Raw genomic sequence first — 19,446 nt, forward strand, 5'->3', positions numbered from 1 at the left:
TCACGTTTGCATTTTGATGAATATATTCACAAAATGCAGGCTCAATATTCGTTTCTATGTTAGTTCAGGTGTTGGGATTAGGAAGTCTACACTGAATGCACCCACATGTTTCTCTCCAGCAGAGGTACCTCTATTGGATATTTTTGTAGTAACTCCTGTACCTGCTGCTGAAGGACATGTTGAGTTTTTTTGTGTGCATGTTTTACAGTATCCATGTTTAAGTTCAGCGCCCAATTGTCTGATGCTATGAAGACCCAGGTGCTTAGCAATTCCCTTATTGTGACCCTCTAATGGTATTGAATGTCGCGGGGGCTATCTCAGTTTGCAACGCTCACTGCTTTCACCATGCGATTAGCAATTTAATTGCTTTCCAGGCACTGGTCTAGGGCAGGATTGAATGATTATCTGTGAAAGGCATATCTTTGATGCTCGCCAGGATCTCAGTTTTGAAACTTTAGATGTGCAAAGCCATTTTTGGGGCACTGTATCTTTAGGATTGGACTTCTTGTGAGTGCACGTGTCTACCTTGATGTTGTGATATGCACCTTCTTTGGGTCAGAATCTAAATCTTCCTAGTGTCAGTACTCAGGGCTCTGTCACTTCAGAGATGGTACGGAACCAACACAGAACCACACGGCACCACAACAGCTCTCGGGAGCACTGCTTAAGAAAACTTTACAGATCCAGCCTGGTGCCTGGGGAGTATTCGAAGGCGAGGAATCAACGACAGACAGAGGTATCCATCAGAACAAAAAGTTCTTCTGTGGTTAGAGACTTCCAATCACTGATGTTTTGGAGGGAGGTGATTACCAGCAATAAGGCCATCCATCGTGACAAGAACTGTAGATCACAGGAGTGTCGAGGTTAGAAGGGTGGACCCATGAGCTGCGTGAGAAATACATTCCACTTCCACATGACAGCTGGAGGCATTTTGGGAGTTTGTGTGTGTGTGTGGGGGTGAGGTGGAATGTGCAGGTGTGAAGCACTGCTGATTTTGTTACTGGGGGTCGATATTGCAGCGCCGCTGAACTCCATAAACGACCCTTTAGTTTCAAGCAGGGATGCAAGTAAATGTTGCTGTGACTAGAAAAGGTGCCACCTGAAAAGAAATCCCTTAGCCAAGGCTCGGAGTGAATAGCCAAGAAGCAGTAGATATGCTGAAATAAAACTTTTTACCAGCTGGAAAAATGGACTCAGTGTGGAGAATGATGACCATCCGTGCTGATACAATTCAATCCCACTTCCAGTCGCCTTCATCGGGAGGAATTCTCAGAGTTTAGTGATTTCAAGAGGCTATTTCTGAGATTCTAGAGACAATGTGCTCAGTTTTCCAACATTTTATTGTAAATGTCTATTCTTGGTACAAAAGATTATTTAACTGCAACTAGGGAAATACAGAGCGAGTAACAAGATGTAAACAAACATGGGGTTTGAGTTATGGTCTCAAGGATTAGCTGCTATCTAACCCCTCCAGAGAAACCCTCCTGCTATCTACCACATTTCTACAACTCGTACTACTATTTGGGATGCTACACACAGGACAAATCAGAGAGTCTGGGCTGATTTACTTCACCCATATTTTTCTAGCTTGTGTAATATTCCTATACAGTGTGGCCTTGATGCCCGAGATAAATACCTAGTTGATTGTTAGGAAGGTCAATAGCCTTAGTTGTGTTCTCTTTCCCTGATGCAGCACTGGTATGGTAAGGGTCAAAACAACAGACGTTTTGCTGGGAGAGGTAAATGCAGTCTAGGCATTACTGCCTGGACAAGGGGCTGGAATGAGGAGACCGGCTGCTGAAGGAGTCCTTCAAATAACCACAGTTAAGGCAGAAATCAAGCACCCACCAGTAATCAATCCTGGTATGGTGCCATCACATCAAGCAGGTGAGTGTGTATTCTGTACAGGTACAGACAGGACAAGGGGTACCGATAAGTGCTAAGTCTAACTACGGCTTGTGTGTGGGGCTCCCAGTTCGTTAAACAGATGCCAGACAGTGAGTGCCACCCAGTCTAGTAAAGACGAAAGACACAGCGAGTAACTGAGGCTGAAGGATTTGCTGCCAACTCACCATGAAACAACATGTACACAGCACTGCACTCTGGTCCTTACTAACAGGTGACCTCAACAAAGAGACTGCCTCTTGGGTACAAAGCAGGAAACGTGCTCAGGTGAACTTGAGGGAATCTGCGAACCTCCAGTGCCATAACCAACAACCATCCTGAACAGCCCATCCTCCTCTGGCCTACCGAGGGAATCAAAGGCAATATGTGATTTCAAAGTTGCATGAAATACAAGAGAAAGGAAAATATAATTTTCAGCAGTCCAAAGATATCAAAAGCCATGTAGAAGTATGTGGGTGCTCGAGCACTGGAACACGCTTCCACGACTTCTTCCATGCTCCTCCGATGTGATCCCCAGGCTTCTGACGCTACCACAGGGTTTCAGCATCTCATCGTTGGGGGTCCTAGACACGGTGACACAGCTTACATCATGTCGAGCTGCAAATATACAACAAGAAATACAATTAAAGAGACACAAACTGCTGCTTTCAGATGACAGGCATAGAGCAACCATTTATTTATTCATTTGAAGGTTTAATAAAGTGCTACACATTGTGGTACGTATGCATGCATCTAGTATATGTCTGTGATGAACCTTTGCAACTAGGCGGTGTAAGTGGTACCTCACCCACAAACAGGAAAAAAAATTCCTGCAGCCAAGGGACAAAAAAGATGGAAATCGTGACCATACACAGATAGAGCAGAGCAGGTCAGAATAAACTCAGGGTCTGATTTCAATTGTAGAGTACAGCTTTACTCCGTCAGGGCAATGGAGGAAACTACTACACCGCTTTGACCGAGTATCCGTCCTCTACATTTAGAGCTATCCGCTGGCCAGCATACAGCTCTAGTCATTGGCCATCACAGCGATTCCTGTCAGTATGCTACACGTTTGACGGATGGCTCTATCAAACATGAGAGTGGCATGTCAAACTTTTAACAAGTTTTTGCTTTGAAAAAAACAAAATCTCTTAGCAGGATTTTGTTTTTAAAAAGCAAAAACAAATGAGCCCCACACAATGTGGTGCGGGGATCATTATTTTTACTCTCCCACTCCGCCAGTATTTACCTGGTGGTGGTGAACAGGAAAAAAAAATAAGTCAACTCTAAATTAAGCGGATGGTGTTATATGTAAACCTCCAATGGCTACGGCTTCGTGGGGTGAGTTTGTAAGTGGTGGAAGCGGAGTAGGCTCTGTCAGAGGCATACTTAAGTTCCACCTCCCTGTAAATCAGGCGGGTTTGGCAGAGAGGGAAAGTGACGTAGTACCCCCTCCACCAAACTCTAAATCAAACCCTCAAAGTCGGTTCTAAAGAGGAAACCGATATACAGGCAACAAAGGGCCTGAAAGTGGGGAGCTTTCGAGGAGACAGACTAAGAGCGGGTAGCGCCAGAAAGGAGCCTTCTCCCCACAGACATATAGCAATGACCAGTGTGACATCTATTCAGGGGACTACAGGGTAATCTCACAAGTAAAACAGCCTGGGCTGGTTCTCTGTGTCTGCATTATTAGGGCACAATACTCTGAAACTATTATATTCTAAATCAGTACCACTGTAAAATCTCATTTACTCTACTCAGATTTCAAGGAGCTGTTCACTTTTAAACATGGTAGGACGGGGGCGTGGCCAAGATGGCGAGGTGAGCGGACGCACTCTCCGCGAGCTCCTCCGACCCCAAGCCCCTAGGCCGTGAAATCTCGCTGATCTCCCCCGATCCGTGGCGGAGCGGCGCCAAAATCAGAGGAGCTGCCGACAAGCTGTCACTAGACCACCGCTCTGCCCGTGGTTTGCAGCCGGAGGACTTTGGGGAGCAGCGGCAGCCGGAGCGCGGCTGAGACGAAGCTCCATGCAGAGGGCCGCCGGAGGGAGGAAGGGCATCGGGGCCGGTGCGGAGTAGAAGCCGGTGCTCCGTGCCGCTCGAGTGCAAAGGACAGACACCAGCGGAGTCCCAAGCCAGACCCAGGCACTGAGAAACACCCGGAGGCAGCCGGCGGCGAAGCCGGTGTACCCCGTCGGCCGGAAACCCTCACGCGAGGCCGGGGACGCGGCCTACTAAAGGGGCGTTCCAAGCCACTGCCGCGGACCAGACTGCCGAGGAACGGCCAACAGCGAAACGCTTGCGGAGGTGGGGAGGACCGCGGTGACCGGCCCCCGGGGGTGCACCGGCGGAGCGGCCGGCGGACGGGGTGGAGCGCGAGCCGGCCCCCGCCACGACGGCGAGGCGTCTTGGGACACGCCCGATGCTGCGGCCGACCCTGGGCTGAAGGGCACACACGGACGCCAGGACCTCACGGGCCAGTCCTGACGCTGGGGGTAAAACGGGGCCGAGACACGGAAGAAACTCCCGGCTGGGACTGCACCTGCGGGACGGGGCCCTAGGCGCGGGTCGACCGCCCCTCCCCCACCCTCTCGGCGGCAACTGGATTGAGCAGCCTAGCCTAGGCCTGAACCCAGCCGGGTGTCCAGGCCTCATCGGAAGACAGGCCCGCCAAGGCACTGGACTGCTGAGCGACGTAACCAGGGGACGGCGGCCGCTCTCCGGTGCCTCCCCGACTGCACTGGTGCAAAGACCGCTGGGATTGCCGAGAAGTGACCCCGTGGGAGAGCCGGAACATACCGCGCCGCGCCGGCGGGCTCAGGGCTGACCTCCTCATAGGTGTCCACGACGAAGGAGACGGTTGACTGGCGGATACGGCGGGAGGCCTGAGAGGACCATAGCGGTGCGCCGACCAGAGGTCGCAGTCTGAAGGTACGGGAGACTCCGGGGTCCCGATCACGCCAGCACGGCCTCCCAAGTAGGCGAACTGCACCTGGGGAGACTCGGTGAACTACAGAAGAGGGGGTCGGTCTACAATATCAGCCAAGGGAGGTGGGCTACATACCGGAGTCCAAAGAGGCGGTCCCCCCGGTCAGAAGCTAGCATGCACACCGCCATTCCTTGCAACGGCCTTGACACCCACGCAACCCCGCCCACGTGCCACCAGCCGCAGCTATGGCTAGCAACAGAGGGACCAAGAAAGGGGAACGGACACTACCCGAAATGTTGAACAGAGGACTATCGAAACCAGACAAAGGGCAGCACTCGCCGGGCCCCTCGAGAAGCCCGCTGGAGACGGAGGACAGGGAACCACCGGTCACCAGGTCCTTCCTGGAATCTCTCTTCAGTTCCCTACGAGAAGACTTCCAGACGCTGAAACAGGAAGTAGCCGGAGAAGTCAGAGAAGTGTGGAGAGAAGTAGATAGCCTAGGCGAAAGAGTGGCCACCAAGGAAGGAGCCGGACATTCCAGGGCGAAGAGATCGAACACCTGCAGCAGGAAGTGCTCCGCCTGCGGGATCAACATCTGGACCTCCAGGCGCACAATGAGGATCTCGAGAACCGGTCTCGTCGGAACAATATCCGGGTCCGGGGAGTGCCGTCCAAGGAAGAAGGGGAGGACATTGGCAAGTATCTACAGAGCATGTTCAGGGAGATACTGGGGGAACCGGAGGACTTTCCCATCAGAATAGACAGGGCGCACAGAGTGGGCCTGGCGCGCCGGGCCTCGGCGCCGCCACCTGACATCCTGGCCTTCCTACCGGACTACCCGCTCAAGGAGCGAATCCTCCGTGAAGCTAGGAAACAGCAGTCGTTGCACTTCCAAGGGCATCCAGTTGCACTCTTCCAGGACTTATCAGCGATTACGCTCCAAAAACGCAAGACATTTAAAATAGCGACTGACTTTCTGAGAAGCCATGGGACGCGGTACTCATGGGGACACCCTTTCCGGCTTATCTTCCAATGGAATGGCACCCTGCACCAGCTCCGCTCCCTCCAGGACACATGCGAGGTACTGGGCATCACCGCGTCAGACGAAGACCCACACACACCGCGTCGCAGACGCACCACCAGGGACGGTTGGCAGCGGGTCTCAGACCGTCAATCTTCTGCGTCATCAGCCCGCCCAGATTCGCCCACTATCCGGGCCGGAATGGACAGAGCGGTACAAGAAGCGGCCAGGGATACGTTCACAAATGATGTCGCGCTGACAGCTTAAGATGACTCCGGGGGGAGATCGACACAGCCTTTATATAACGCAGGTTTGAGGGTTTGGGGGGGGACGGAGGGGCGGACGGGAGTGCAGTGGCAAGACGTCCACTTCAGTAACCTATCACAGCCTTGTCCTTGAGGGACCGGACTGGGACTATGAGACTCAGGGATTTGTTGCGGGGAAGGGGAGGAGGGAGGTGGGGAATGTTGGGGTTGTTTCGTTGGGGGTTGGGCGAGGGGGGGAGGGGGAGGGAGCGTCCAGTGCATCATGCAGGTCTTAGCCGCTCTGGCGACATTCATACACTTTGTCCTGCTCAAGCGGGAGTCTTTGGCTTTTTCCTTCAACACTTCACATGCCTCCCACGTCTCTTAGGATAGTGACCCTGAATGTCAGAGGCCTCAATAACCCAGTTAAGAGGAGGGCAGTACTGTCATTATTAGAGAGCACGCGAGCGGATATTTGTCTTTTTCAAGAGACCCACTTGCTACCCAGCGACTCCCATAGGCTGCGCTTCCATAAGTTCCAGACACAATTTTGTTTCCTCCAGCAACACCAAGACTGCAGGGGTGGCAATCCTAGTGGCTCGACACTTCAGGGGGAGGTCCTTCATAAACATACAGAACACAAAGGCAGATTGCTTGCTTATAGATTTAAGATTGGGGGGGATTCCGTTCACGGTTGGATCCCTGTATAGCCCTAATGAACAACAAGAGCACTTCCTACGGTCGGCGCTGGTGGACGTCACCGCCTCACAGGACAGACACATTGTCATCGGGGGTGACTTTAATATGGTTTTCGACTCGGCCCTTGATAGGTCGGCACAACGTACCCCCCAGTCCGGGGAATTCTCAGCTGGTTGTAAAGCACAGTTGTCGGAAGTAGACCTCCACGATCTCTGGTGTTGCATGCATCCTACCGATAGGGAGTACTCATACTATTCCCATGCACACAAAACGTATGCGAGGTTAGACCACCTCCTGGTTACAACCCAGGTACTGGCTTTAGCCTCGACAACCGAGATGGGGGTGATCTCTATTTCGGACCACGCCCCGGTCCTCACTACGCTATGCCTACCGCCGATGACCTGCCCCTCCAGAGTCTGGCGCCTCAGGGAAACACTATTGCACAGGAAAGAGGTGGTTAAACGCATAACAGAGGCTACCCGGGAGTACCTGACACACAATGATAACCCCGACACCTCACTAGCGACCCGCTGGGCAGCCTTGAAAACTGTACTTAGGGGAGAGTTTATAGCCAACGCATCGGCTGAAAATAGGGAAAGGCAGAATAAAAGAGAGGAACTCACTCAGCGGGTCCGCGAACTCGAGCAAATGCACCGCCGGACGCCGGAAGCAGCTCAAGGGGGCGAGGAAACTTCTGATGGCTCTGGATATGGATATGGATCGCGCGGAGTACGCTGCGCTGCGATTGCGTCATGCCTACTACACTGGGGGGGGGACCGTTGTGGCCGCCTATTGGCAAATAGGCTTCGGGTGAAAACCCAGCGACAACTAGTGAAGGAGGTCTCTGACTCCACCGGGACGATGGTCACGGAAGACGCCCAAATAGCCGAAACCTTTCGAAGGTTTTACGCAAAGCTCTATGCAGGGGATCCCCCAGATGTCCCCGCGATGACGGCATACCTAGACTCGGTCACTCTCCCATCCCTGACCCTCTCACAGGCTGAACATTTAGACAGAGATATTCGAATCGAGGAGGTGATTTCCGCTATCGCCAAACTCAAGCACGGCAAGGCCCCGGGACCGGACGGATATACGCCCCTGTTTTATAAAACGTTCTGTGCATTATTGGCCCCGCTCCTGACTCGCCTATTTCACTCGTTCGCGGTTCCAGGGGCCATCCCACCCGACCTCCTACGAGCCTCTCTAATTCTTATATACCCCAGTTCTCCCTTCTCTAGTGCTCTATGAAAATGATGTCATACATCTTATTTGTTTCTTTTTGAGCATAGCATGCTGGTAGCCATTTAGTTCCTGCAATTATTTTACCTAGGTTTTCTCCAAGCACGATAAACTCGAGTCCTACTATATGAACTACGGGCGTCTTCCCATGGAGTCCCGATACTTCACTGTCCAAGGTTAGATCGAAAGAGGAACATTTGTAAAGCCCAAGCGCTCTGTTGCAAAGTAAATAGTCTTTGGTGTCAACAGAGTCAGCCAGTACTGATGATCTCCATATTTGTTCTTTGAATAGGACTAATTGGTCGACATCTTATCTGCCACCTTCACACTGGGACTGAGAGTAAAACCGCGAGCGCTTATCCTGGGATTGGTGACAAATATGCACACCTGTACTGGCGGTGCTATAGTACAGATCAGGACTAAGAAACAGGCTGATCTGAATCAGCAGCACACTTGGAAACTGCAAAGTCTCTTCCACAGCAAGTCTTGGTACTGTTTTTATAACCAAAATATGAGCCTCACATGACTAGGCATGGTAAGTAGCCATTTAAAAAAAAGAAAACCAGGGTTACAGTGACAGAAAAGTTCGCTTGTTTGGCACCTGGGAATCCACTGTAGGAGTTCTAGTCAACTTTACCTAAGATGGCTTCTCTGAACATTGAGTTCTAATAGGTTAGGTTGGGAGGGCATGTGGGTGCAAATAGAAGTACATCTAGGAACTAAAGAAATTTTTTCTTGGGTTAGATGTGTGATGCAACTTCTGTACCGCCCCGCAGAGCCTTCTTGTGGGCTGATAGACCTTTCCCCAATGGTCAAGACAAACAGTTGTGAAAAGAAACAACTTGAGGAAGATGTAAAGAACCATTTGATCGCTTTAAGCTCAAGAGAAAGACTGATGGATGGGAGTCAAATGGTGGGCTGCTGCCGTGCAATGCTGCAATGCCTAAACTCCAGGCCCTCGTCACTTGCTCCTCAGTTTGCTTCAACTGTTGGAAGATAAAGGTACTTAAATTTGGTAGCGATCTTTCTGGTGAATGCATAAGATTATCCAGCATCATAAAGACTTCTTTTGGATTGCCTTGCCCGTCTTGCTTCTAAATACTCAACGAAATACTGGTCAAGCTTCATTGGTCGATTGATGTGGTAACTAACCTTACTCAGAGGGTCTATCCGGTGTAGTCTCAAGCAATGCTTGGTAGGGTAGGGAGGAGGAAAATGTAATGGATTGCCCCAGATGGAAAGGGGTCAAAGCCTTAGACAGGAAATTCACTTTACGCCTCAAGACGAATTTGGATAGAAGCATGTGAAAGGTGGACAAATAAACAACAAATCCGACATGCTGAAAATTCTTGCCAAATTAATGCCAACAAGAAAACAGTTTTAAATGTTAGAAAACGCAACTGGCAACTGTCAAAGGTTTCAAATATTTTCACCACCAAAAAGGTAAAAACATGAGTCAGATCCCATTGGGGCATCACAAAGGGTGTACATGGAGACATATGTGTAAGTCCCTGCAAAAACCAGATAACAAACAGGGATTCCAACATTATTAAGGCAATCTTGTATAGCGCATGGCTACCCTAGAGCATCCCAGCGCTTAACCAAGCAGAGTAATACTTAAGTGAGTAGAAGAACAGCGGTTAACAGAAAATCACATGGATTGCTGATTGTGAATTCAGATAAATGCAGAGTCAAAATGTAGCCTTTGACATTGCCGCCGCACAATCTTGCTGTGCCGCACCTTCTTGAATAAACATGTTGTGGAGGGGCAACAGACTGGCAGCAGATCGTCAAACACATAAGGCGGCAGGAGATAGGAGCTCAAGTGTCACCTGTTCAATCTCACAGGCATGAATTTGGAGGCTCTGGAGGTTGGGGTGCAGAACCTGCCCCTCTCAATGGGAAAGGAGGTCCGCTCTGGAAGTCAAAAGGAGCAGAGGACATGGGGAGATTTGCAATAGGTCTACATTCCACACCCTCCTTTTCTAGACTGGGATGATCACAATGGCTTGGGACCGGTCCTGGCCTACCTTCCTTAAGACCAGATGAATCCAGGCATGGGAGGAAATTTGTAATTAAGGGAAAAACTCCCCCTCGGCCAATACTTGTTCCACAATGCTGCCTGCAGCCGGTTCTGGAGAGCACAAAACTGCTAGCCATTTGTTAAAATGCACACAGTGCAGAGGTCAACATGGGCAAAGGTGTACTGGACCACCTCTGGGTGGAGAAGCCACTTGTAGCTTGCAAGATGAAGCAGTCTCAAGCAGCAGGCTCTGGAGTTCAAACAGCTTGCCAGGTGGATGACAATTAGCCGGACCCCCTAAACACACGCAGAGGCCCCTAGTATTAGAGCTTCCTGGCAGAGAAGCAGAGGCCCCACTCCACACCTGCTGGTTGACACACTACATTGCAGGGGTATTGTCCCTGAAGATCTGAAGAAGCAAAAGAAGGAGAGGAAGTGAGGTGAACTTACAAATATAACAGATTGATATGAAAAAAATGCTCCTCTAGATACTAAAGTCTGTTACTACTGTGGTTACTACTGGAAATGGTCAAAGGGACATCCCTGGTGTAAGGTGATCTTCTAGCGAAAACCATCTCAATTGCGCAGCAGTGTCTACAGGCATCCTGGTTGTGTCTGACTGATCTTCCCCAAGCTGGACACACTGCAACCTGATAGTTATTTACACCAGTGGAGAACCCTCATGGGCCAAGGTGCAGATGCAACTAGTATGATGCAGAAATCCAGCAGACCTAGCAGGTGTAGTACCATCAGGGCTGGTACTTGAGCTTCCTCCACACACATTGGAATCGTATCCCAAATGTTCCCCTTGCTCCAAGGAAGATGGAAGAATCTCAAAGATCTTGTGTTAAGTACTGTCCCAATGATGAGGAGGTGCTGAGAGCGCTCTAGGGGAGACATGGGCAGGTTGATGCAAAAGCCAAGTTTAGACCCTGCTGCGCCAGCATTATTGGCAAACTTTAGATGACCACTTTGGATCAGACTCAGACCAAATTCAGATGTTGGAGGTGGTGGTAGATGATGAGGACGACAGCGGTGAGGCAGCTAATTTGCTGTTATTTTCCCTCACTCACAACTCCCCATCCCCTGTCTTTAAACAATGCGAACAACCTGGCATTGCAGAATGCCCGCAGGCTGGACACATCTCATAAGATTGAGATGGAGTGCCCTCTAGAAAAGGCTTAATTTCGTACTGTCCTGAGGAACAGATAGAAGTATTTGAACTGCCCCTGCTGAGTGTGGTGGACATGTCCAATACAAACAATTTAATAGAAGTACTCCAACCCACACTGGTGGTAGAAGAGACTCTGCTGTCATTTATTGAGGCATTGCTTGATCCCCATCAAAGAAGACTCTGGACAGGACCACCTCCACTCTGGCTTGCAACCACCTCCTTGCCAGGTGATACATGCCTTCCCCAAGGGATCCTGATTTCCTCTCTACCAGCTCTAGAAATTTTGGTGGTGGAAGCTTTTTTTGCATGAAGCAGATTTCATGGTCTTTCCCTTCGGCCCCACAAGACTGACTCCAAAATATTGGAGGCGGTTGGTAAAAGTGTTCTCTGCAAAGAACGTGGCCCTGAAATCCATTAAAGCTATCAGTCTGCTAGCGAGGTATACCCATGCTTTGTGGGACATGTCGAATTTTGCTGGTCCTTACTTTGCTGGGCCACCGGACAGACCATTTCGCCAAGTGGTGAGGGACAGGCAGGACACCTCAAGACAAATCATCAGAGCAGACCTGGACACAGGTGATTCTTTAGCCAGGGCAATGGACATCTCCATTGCCCCGATGAGGCACGCATGGGTTAGAACTACAGGTTTCTCTGGGGATGTACAGGTGAGTCTCACGGGGCTTTCCTGTTTGGTGGCTAGGTTGACTCTGCCTTGGAGCGGTTTAAGGTGGGAGGAGCTAAGGCCCGATCTTTCGGACTCAGTCCAAGACTTGAGAAACTTTCATAAATTCTGTGGCTTCTCCAAAAGTTTTGCCTTTCGCCAGTGTCAGTTGGCCCAATAGCCAAACTATCTTCTGTGGTAGTCCGGGGCAGAGACAAAGGAAAGGGCCACTAACCCAGCAGCTCTCCGCATCCTCCCTCGCACCACCAGGAAAGCTGCTTTAGCTTTCCCTTTAAGGAGCTCATGAGGCCAGTTGGAGGGAAGGTGCTTTCCTTTCTGCTTACTTGGAAGGCCTAAACTTAAGACTAGTGGGGCTTCTTGATAACAGAAAGGGGGCATGGATACCTTTCCAGCTGGATCTTCCCCACATCCCTCCTCCATAGCCATTTCGGTTCGGTGGATCACTTATGGATACTGTGGCAGGAAGTGGCAGCCATGTTTCAGAACTGTGCAGTGGTAGGGGCCCTAGACCAGCTACTTGGGCAGGGCTGCTATTCCTGGCACATGCTGGTCCCAAAGAAGCAAAGCAATTTGCATTCGATCCTGGACCTCTGACTTTTGTACTTTTACTTGTGCAAGTTGAAGATGCTGTCTCTAGCTCAGGGTCTTCTTGCTCTAGAAGCATAAGACTGGATAACGTCCCCTGATTTGCAGGATACGTATTTCCATATATCAATCCTGCAGGCGCCAATGCGGTACCTGCTGTTTGTGGTCGGCTTCAAACACTACCTGCACGCAGTCCTCCTGTTTGGGTTAACATAAGCACCCGAGTACTCACCAAGGTGACCACAATGGTTTCTACCTATCGGACAAGGTTGGGTATCTCTGTATTCCTCCTGCCTGTACCTTGCAATTCCACTGGCTCCTCAAGGTGAGCTCACAGCAGCCGGGAAGGGCCATCTAAAAGCAACAGTGTCCCGGCTTCTTCTTTAACAAGAACAGGAACATCCATTCTCAATGTACAAGGAATAAGATCTTAAATTAGACAACTCTGAGACACACAACCAGTGGAGAGAAAAATGCAGGTGGGTGGCATTGTCGTATTTCCTACCTCCCTAAAATGAGTAGGCTACATTTTGAAATGTCTGTAGCTTCGGACCACCTGTTTTAGAAGATCAAGAAGGTGGGTAGTGACCTTATCTAGTTTGGCTCAAATCTTGATTGCCACACCAATATAACAATCTTCCGTCATTAAATATGGAAGAACAGGGGGAAGGTGAGGGCTACTACACTATTTTGGGGAGGGACCCAAAAAGAGTATTCAAATTAATTTGGGATTCTGAATTGTTCACACAGCCAGCTGGATACCATTCAGTCCCAGATCATTACAATAAAATGGCAGTAATCTGTCCCTTGGTCTCCGTATCGGCCAACAAAAGAGAGGCGAACCTGAGCATCACTGGTGTACGTGTATAAATGGCAGCCCTGAGATTGAACAAGCTTAGTAAGTGGCTCAATCTACACACTGACCACTCCTGGAGATAGTGGAGACAACGTGGCATCACAGCCTTCAATGGTATTGTACAGAATGCAGAAGTAAAAGGCGGGAGACAACTGCTGAAGAGCGGTGAACAGAAGACTGAAATCGGGAAAGAACAGATTCTCCTATTTCAATTTCCTGTAGGTGTGAAGTGGGCAGTGTCAAAGCCACTGATAAGTATAACTAGACAAACGTTACTGTCATTGGCCGTCCACAGGTGACCTACACCGCGATCACACAGTTATAGTGCCAACATCCAACACGAAAATCGGCTAACAAGTTGAAACATTCCGAGAAGTCCCCAGTGATACCAGTACTGTTTCTAAAACTTTGCCAGAAGCTACAAAACTGGAAAAGGTTGAGTAGGAGTTTGAGTTGCAAAGAAGGCTGCAATGAAATTGTCTTTTTCAGAGTATAGAGAACAATTATAGAGGCTAACGAAAGACTTGTGCATTTACACCAAACAAGAGGAGATTGCCCAGCAATACTGCTGACCAACCATGCCAGGATTAGCTCCACAGGACAACCCACGTGCAGTGAAGTTAGCAGCTTTATACCTGAAATTGGACATGAATTAGGTGATAACCCGTGAGGTTTAAAAACTTGGAAAACCTTGTTCACAGACTAAAAATCTGAGGAAACTGACAATTATTAGCAACCACCCCCAAATAAATAACTGAGGAATTCCTCTAAGGAATGTATTAAGCAATAAATAAACTCTTGAAATTTTTGATAAAGTTGACCTGTTGATTTGGTTCAGGTTGAGCAGTTTGCCAACACTGACAGTGAGTCTTTGGACTACTTTCATGGATGTGGAAATAGCAAGTTTGCTTGTTTGGGATGTGCTCATAATTCCTCATTGCAGAACGTGCATTCCTTCTCTCCGTTTACCCCAAACTGCACTCACCAAATCATCCACATCGCCGCCTTCGTCCCCTGCGTTCAAAGAGATGTCTTCCTTTTTTTCTTTTGGAGCCAAAAACTACAAACAAAATACAATTGTTACAATGTGTGATTTAAAAAAACCAAACCAGAATATGTTCTAAAAAGTCTGAGCACACCCTTGATGTGCTGTGAAATTCTACGTGGAGCCCTGCATAAGCGTCTGGCCCTTCAAGTTGAACACTCATACTGTTGATAACTTCAGGCAGCCCTGTGTGTGATGGTGTGACACTGCATCCACACATACTTTCGACCTGATTTTTAGACTGGAGGTGCAGTATTGTGCATCTTAAATGTGTTGCTTCAAATCCAACAGTCTACTTGTTGATTACTTTGGGCGCATAAACTACAATGTTAACTAACAATCTATAATTAATGGTAGAAAGCATAGTGTGGATACACTCAAACAAATCCGCTGGTGTTTAAAAGTGTGCATCTCAAAGTTAGATTAGGCAGCCGTGTTTCTTTTCGATGCATTTTATACTTGTCTTTATGGTACATATAGTCTATTTTCTTTTCATTCATTTTCATGGTACTGGAAATGTTTTGTTTTTCTATTGTCAGTGCCAGTTTCAGCCAACAACAAGAATTAATTGATCTGACTGCTAGTTTCTCCAACTAGAATAGTCACCTAAATTTGCTTCAACAAGATATGCTCCATCGAAAAATAATTTCATCCCAGAATGAAATGATAGATTAATCATGCAGCACATGACAAACAGAACAATCACAAAAAACAAGACTTACCTGCAATGTTTCATATTGTAATTCTGTTGGTGGGCGAGTTTACACCAAATAAAAGGAGTCCCAAAAGTGTGCCAGAAGGCCAGCTAAAAACCAGACTGCAACTAGGATGGAGAAATGTACACAGGTGCAGGAAAACAAAATGGAGTAGAGCTCTTGCAAGTTAGAGTGAGCAAATATCAACCTTTGCAAGAGGATATCTACACAGTTCAACAGCACTTTACCTTGATAAGGTACTCGTCTGCACTGCCTTCTCCTTTCTTTGATCCAGGAAACCCTATAAAGAGCTGATCTACATGATGATCTTTGTGCACTGAATGTAGAAGCTAGGCGCCCATTTCTGGTTGAGCAATCAAGCCTGTCCTCATTTAAGGCATGAGATGAGGTGAAAAACATTGGCAGAGTACTTATTAGCCAAAATCAAAAGAAGTCACAACGTTTGGTAAAAAGGCCAACCAAGTCCCTAGCACCATTTTGTCTGGAGAAAAGGGTGGCACAGGGAAGTCGCTTAGAAAGCACCTGCAAGACCTCTGACCTCCTGGTCAGAGACCTGCACTCTCCCCCAGCAGTTCTGCCGCTGACCCCATTCGCCTCTTGCAGGTAAGTGTTCGAGGCCCTCTTCCACCCGCAGGCTCCTGCCTGCGCCTCATCCCTGGTGGTCCAGTGGGAGAGCCGTGCTCTTCTGCTGGCCCGCTGCTGTCTGTCTTGTGCCGTTTTTCTGATTGTGTCCTTTCTGTTATTGTGTCTCTTCTGATAATGTGCCAGTTTGAATGGAGTCCCGTGCACACATTAAACTGAATGGTTTTCTAGTGAAAACTTTAATGTCGCCAGAATAGTTCAAAAAAAGGATTCAAGAGTCTGTTGTAAATAGGTATGGATGTTTTAATGGTGGGGTGCTGATCAGTACATCCAGGACATGATTCTTTGTAATAAAGTAAATTGCCGACACGTGTTTCGTCACACCGTGTAGCGGCTGTGACTCATCAGGGCTGGAACGCTCGTCAAGCGTGATGCTTCGGAAATATGCCTGAAAGGAGATCAGGGTATGGACGATGGGCAGGGATGCTGCTTGGAGTAAAGGCTTGTGGCAGGACGGATGTGTCCTGTAATGACTATGTGAATGGCGAAGGTTAGCACGGATGTGTGCTGTCGTGATTCTCCTCATCCGTGCCAGTTTTCTGTTTGTTTTGCTGCACAGATTCCCTGCCCGGTCCCTCCCACGTCCGTCCCCTCCTCCCTGCTGGTACCCACCTCCCATCTGCAGTTCCCTCCCCCTTCCCTATTTAATGGCAGCTGCTGCGAGGGAGCGCAAGCAATACCTGCTCTCTCTCCCAGTAGCTCCGCCGTTGTGCCGCTGACCTCGTTCACCTGTTGCTGGTAGGTGTTCGAGGCCCTCCTCCACCTGCAGGCTTGTGCCTGCTCCTCATCCCTGGTGGTCCAGTGGGAGAGCCTTGCAGGTCCGCTGCTGTTTGTCTTGTGTTTGTGCCATTTTTTCTGCTAATCTGTCATGGTGCCGTTTTTCTGTCTTTTCTGTTTATTGTGGTGTCCTTTCTGTTATTGTGTCCTTCTCTTATTGTGCCGGTTTTCGGTTTGTTTTGCTGCGCTGATTCCCCTTGGCCGTCACCTACCCAGCCGGACATTGGACACAGTTTCTCCCCGTCTCCCTGTTTTGTCTCCTTCCTCCCCCTCCTCTGACGAATTTATCTTAACACTGCTTTTTAATCCAATGTTTGATTATGCTTTGTAACAAAGGTAACTTGTAACCTGTAATTCACTGATCCTCATGTAAAGCGCTCTGATACCTACGGGTCTAGCCAGCGCTATATAAAACTCAATAAATAAATTAAATAAATAAATACCCAGTCCCTTCCCGCCACTGCTGCCCCCTCGGCACCTGCCCCTGCCGGTTCCAGCTCCCGCCTTCTAGCTGCGTCCCGCCCCTTCCCTATTTAATGGCGGCCGCTACGAGGGAGTGCGAGCAAGACCTCTGACCTCCTGGTCAGAGACCTGCTCTCTCTCCCAGCAACTCCGGAGTTGTGCCGTTGTCGCTGACCCCATTCACCTGTTGCTGGTAGGTGTGTATGGCCCGCCTCCACCCGCAGGCTCCTGCCTTCGCCTCATCCATGGTGGTCCAGTGAGAGAACCTTGCTCTTCTGCTGCTGTATGTCTTGTGTTTGTGCCAGTTATTCTGTTTATCTGTTATTGTGCCATTTTTCTATCTTTTCTGTTTATTGTGTCCTTCTCTTATTATGTCTCTTCTGTAATTGTGCCCGTTTTCTGTTTGTTTTGCTGCGCTGATTCCCTGCCTGGTCCCTTCCTGTCGCTGCTGCCCCTGCGGCCCCTCCCCCCCTACCGGGTTCCGGACCCGCCTCCCCTCTGTGCTTCCCTCTCCCTTCCCTATTTAATGGTGGCCGGTATGCGGCTCGCCGCTGGCGCGCAGAAGGCGTTCCAAATGCAAAACCGTCTGCGCCCAGAACGCGGCCATCGCCAGGTACCCTGGCTCTCCGACCACCCACCGCTATGACTTAGCTGTCCACGCCGAACACCACCCACAGCCAGTTTGCCTGCCGCCACTGCAGCAGAACTTTGACAACTCTCCGCATCACTACGACCGCCGTCCTTACGTACGCCAACACCACCCAAGCCCTGAAGTGCATCCTCCTCAACGTGCGCTCCCTGCACAGACATGCCGTAGAGATCTGGAACCTCCTCGACACCCTCTCGCCAGACGTCCCCTTCTTCACGGAAACCTGGACCAACGTCTCCTCCACCCCCGACATCGCTACCTCCATTCCCGATGGCTACATGATTCAGAGAAAGGACTGCCCCAATCGTCCATGGGGAGGACTCACCATCGCACACAAGAGCTCCCTTCAACTCTCCACCGCTACCACGATGACTCCTCCGCCACCACTGAATACCTTCACTTCCAGATCAAATGCCCTAACTTAAAAGGGCATTCTATGGTTGGAGGTCTTGTATAGTTCTGAGGACTCCATCATTCTTCGGCACAAGGAGGTAACATAAGTAGCTCCTCTCTCTGAGACTGGCACCTGGTCGATGGCACAATTCAATAGGATAGGAATGACTTCTTGCAGCAAGTGATCCTTTAAAGTTGCTCCTATGTGGGAGGAAGAAGCGATGAAAGGCAGGGCATAGCTCTGTTGAATAAGCTGCAAGACCTACCTGCCTAATGCGATTGATCTCCAGCTTGGGAAGAAATAATACATTCTGTTATCTACCAACTGCACCCAAGCCTGGAAGGCAAACAAAAGTGGTTTGGAAGCTGCTGTAGCTTGGAAGAAGGAGTTGGATAATTGCTATCTCTGCTGGTTCAAGATAATGGCACCTCCTCTGTCTAGAAAGAATGGGGTCTGTTGCTGCAGCATAGTTGTCTGTAAGCAAGCCCTCTGGAACAGCCTCTGAATTTTCAGTACTGTTGGTGAAACTGCTTGGCAATAGACAATAGTTCCAAAGCAGCTATCTGTAAACTGTTGTTGTGCTGAATCAGCCTTCTTACCAAACAACCTGGACTCACCACTTGCTTATCCACCAAGGATCCTTAGACATCTCCTGAACAGCCGGTTGGTTTAATTCTGGCATGACTTCCAAGCACGACACTGGTGTCATCATGGCATGAGGTCGTCCGAGATGGCTGGCAAATTCTTACTGTCTAAATCCAGAACATTTTGGGTGTACCTATCCAAAAAGCATACTGCAATAATACATCTGGGGGTCAAGGCCTCCTAGAAAAACAGTTTCTTTATGAAATCATCAATCCATTTCAATTCTATCCATAGGAACGACAAATAATTTAGGTTGATCTTACTAGTTGAAGCTACAACTGCCAGGTGATAAAGGGTGTCTAGTCAGGAAATCCTGATCGCTGGGGTTCGGTTTATGACACCTAACTACAAGTCTGTTAACAGGGAATAGGTCTCATTACAATGAATGCGTTTTTCATGCATTCCATTACAACACAGTCGTTCCAACGACCGTGTTATTTCAACGCGAACCATTACATCGCAAGTCATTAAAACGACTTGCTGTAGGGGGTGCGCTGGACTTCGGAATAGTATTATTTACTATTCCTACTCCAGTTTGTGAAACAGCAGGAAAGGTGTTGGATTGTAAAGTGGAGAAGTGTGGCTCAACGGTTAGAGGCGGCAGACCCGGAGGCTGAGGTCGGCCCGGGACAAGGGTTCAATTCCCGACGCGGCCGGGTGCAGGACCAATGTCAGTGGGCCCGATAAATCTCGCCTCGGTGCCACTCTAACCATGGGGTCCCACGCTGCAACTCTGGGCAATAGCTTGCTTAATCTCCACTCCGGCCCCACCACCGCCG

At 49.3% G+C, this 19,446-nt stretch overlaps 1 protein-coding gene across 1 annotated transcript in view; it reads right to left on the reverse strand.

Annotated features, from left to right (window-relative positions):
* Positions 1 to 1,322: 1,322 nt before the first annotated feature.
* The window catches only part of XRCC5 (X-ray repair cross complementing 5), a 511,073-nt gene continuing 492,949 nt past the window's right edge, over positions 1,323 to 19,446 (reverse strand). The window contains exons 20-21 of the mRNA XM_078679276.1: positions 14,323 to 14,397; positions 1,323 to 2,502 (exon numbers count right to left, since the gene is read on the reverse strand). Of these exons, the coding sequence (XP_078535402.1) occupies positions 2,488 to 2,502; positions 14,323 to 14,397 (90 nt within the window). The 3' untranslated portion in view covers positions 1,323 to 2,487. The remainder of the gene's footprint in view (positions 2,503 to 14,322; positions 14,398 to 19,446) is intronic.

The sequence above is a fragment of the Lissotriton helveticus genome, chromosome 3_1 (genome assembly GCF_964261635.1).
Source record: "Lissotriton helveticus chromosome 3_1, aLisHel1.1, whole genome shotgun sequence".
NCBI lineage: Eukaryota > Metazoa > Chordata > Amphibia > Caudata > Salamandridae > Lissotriton > Lissotriton helveticus.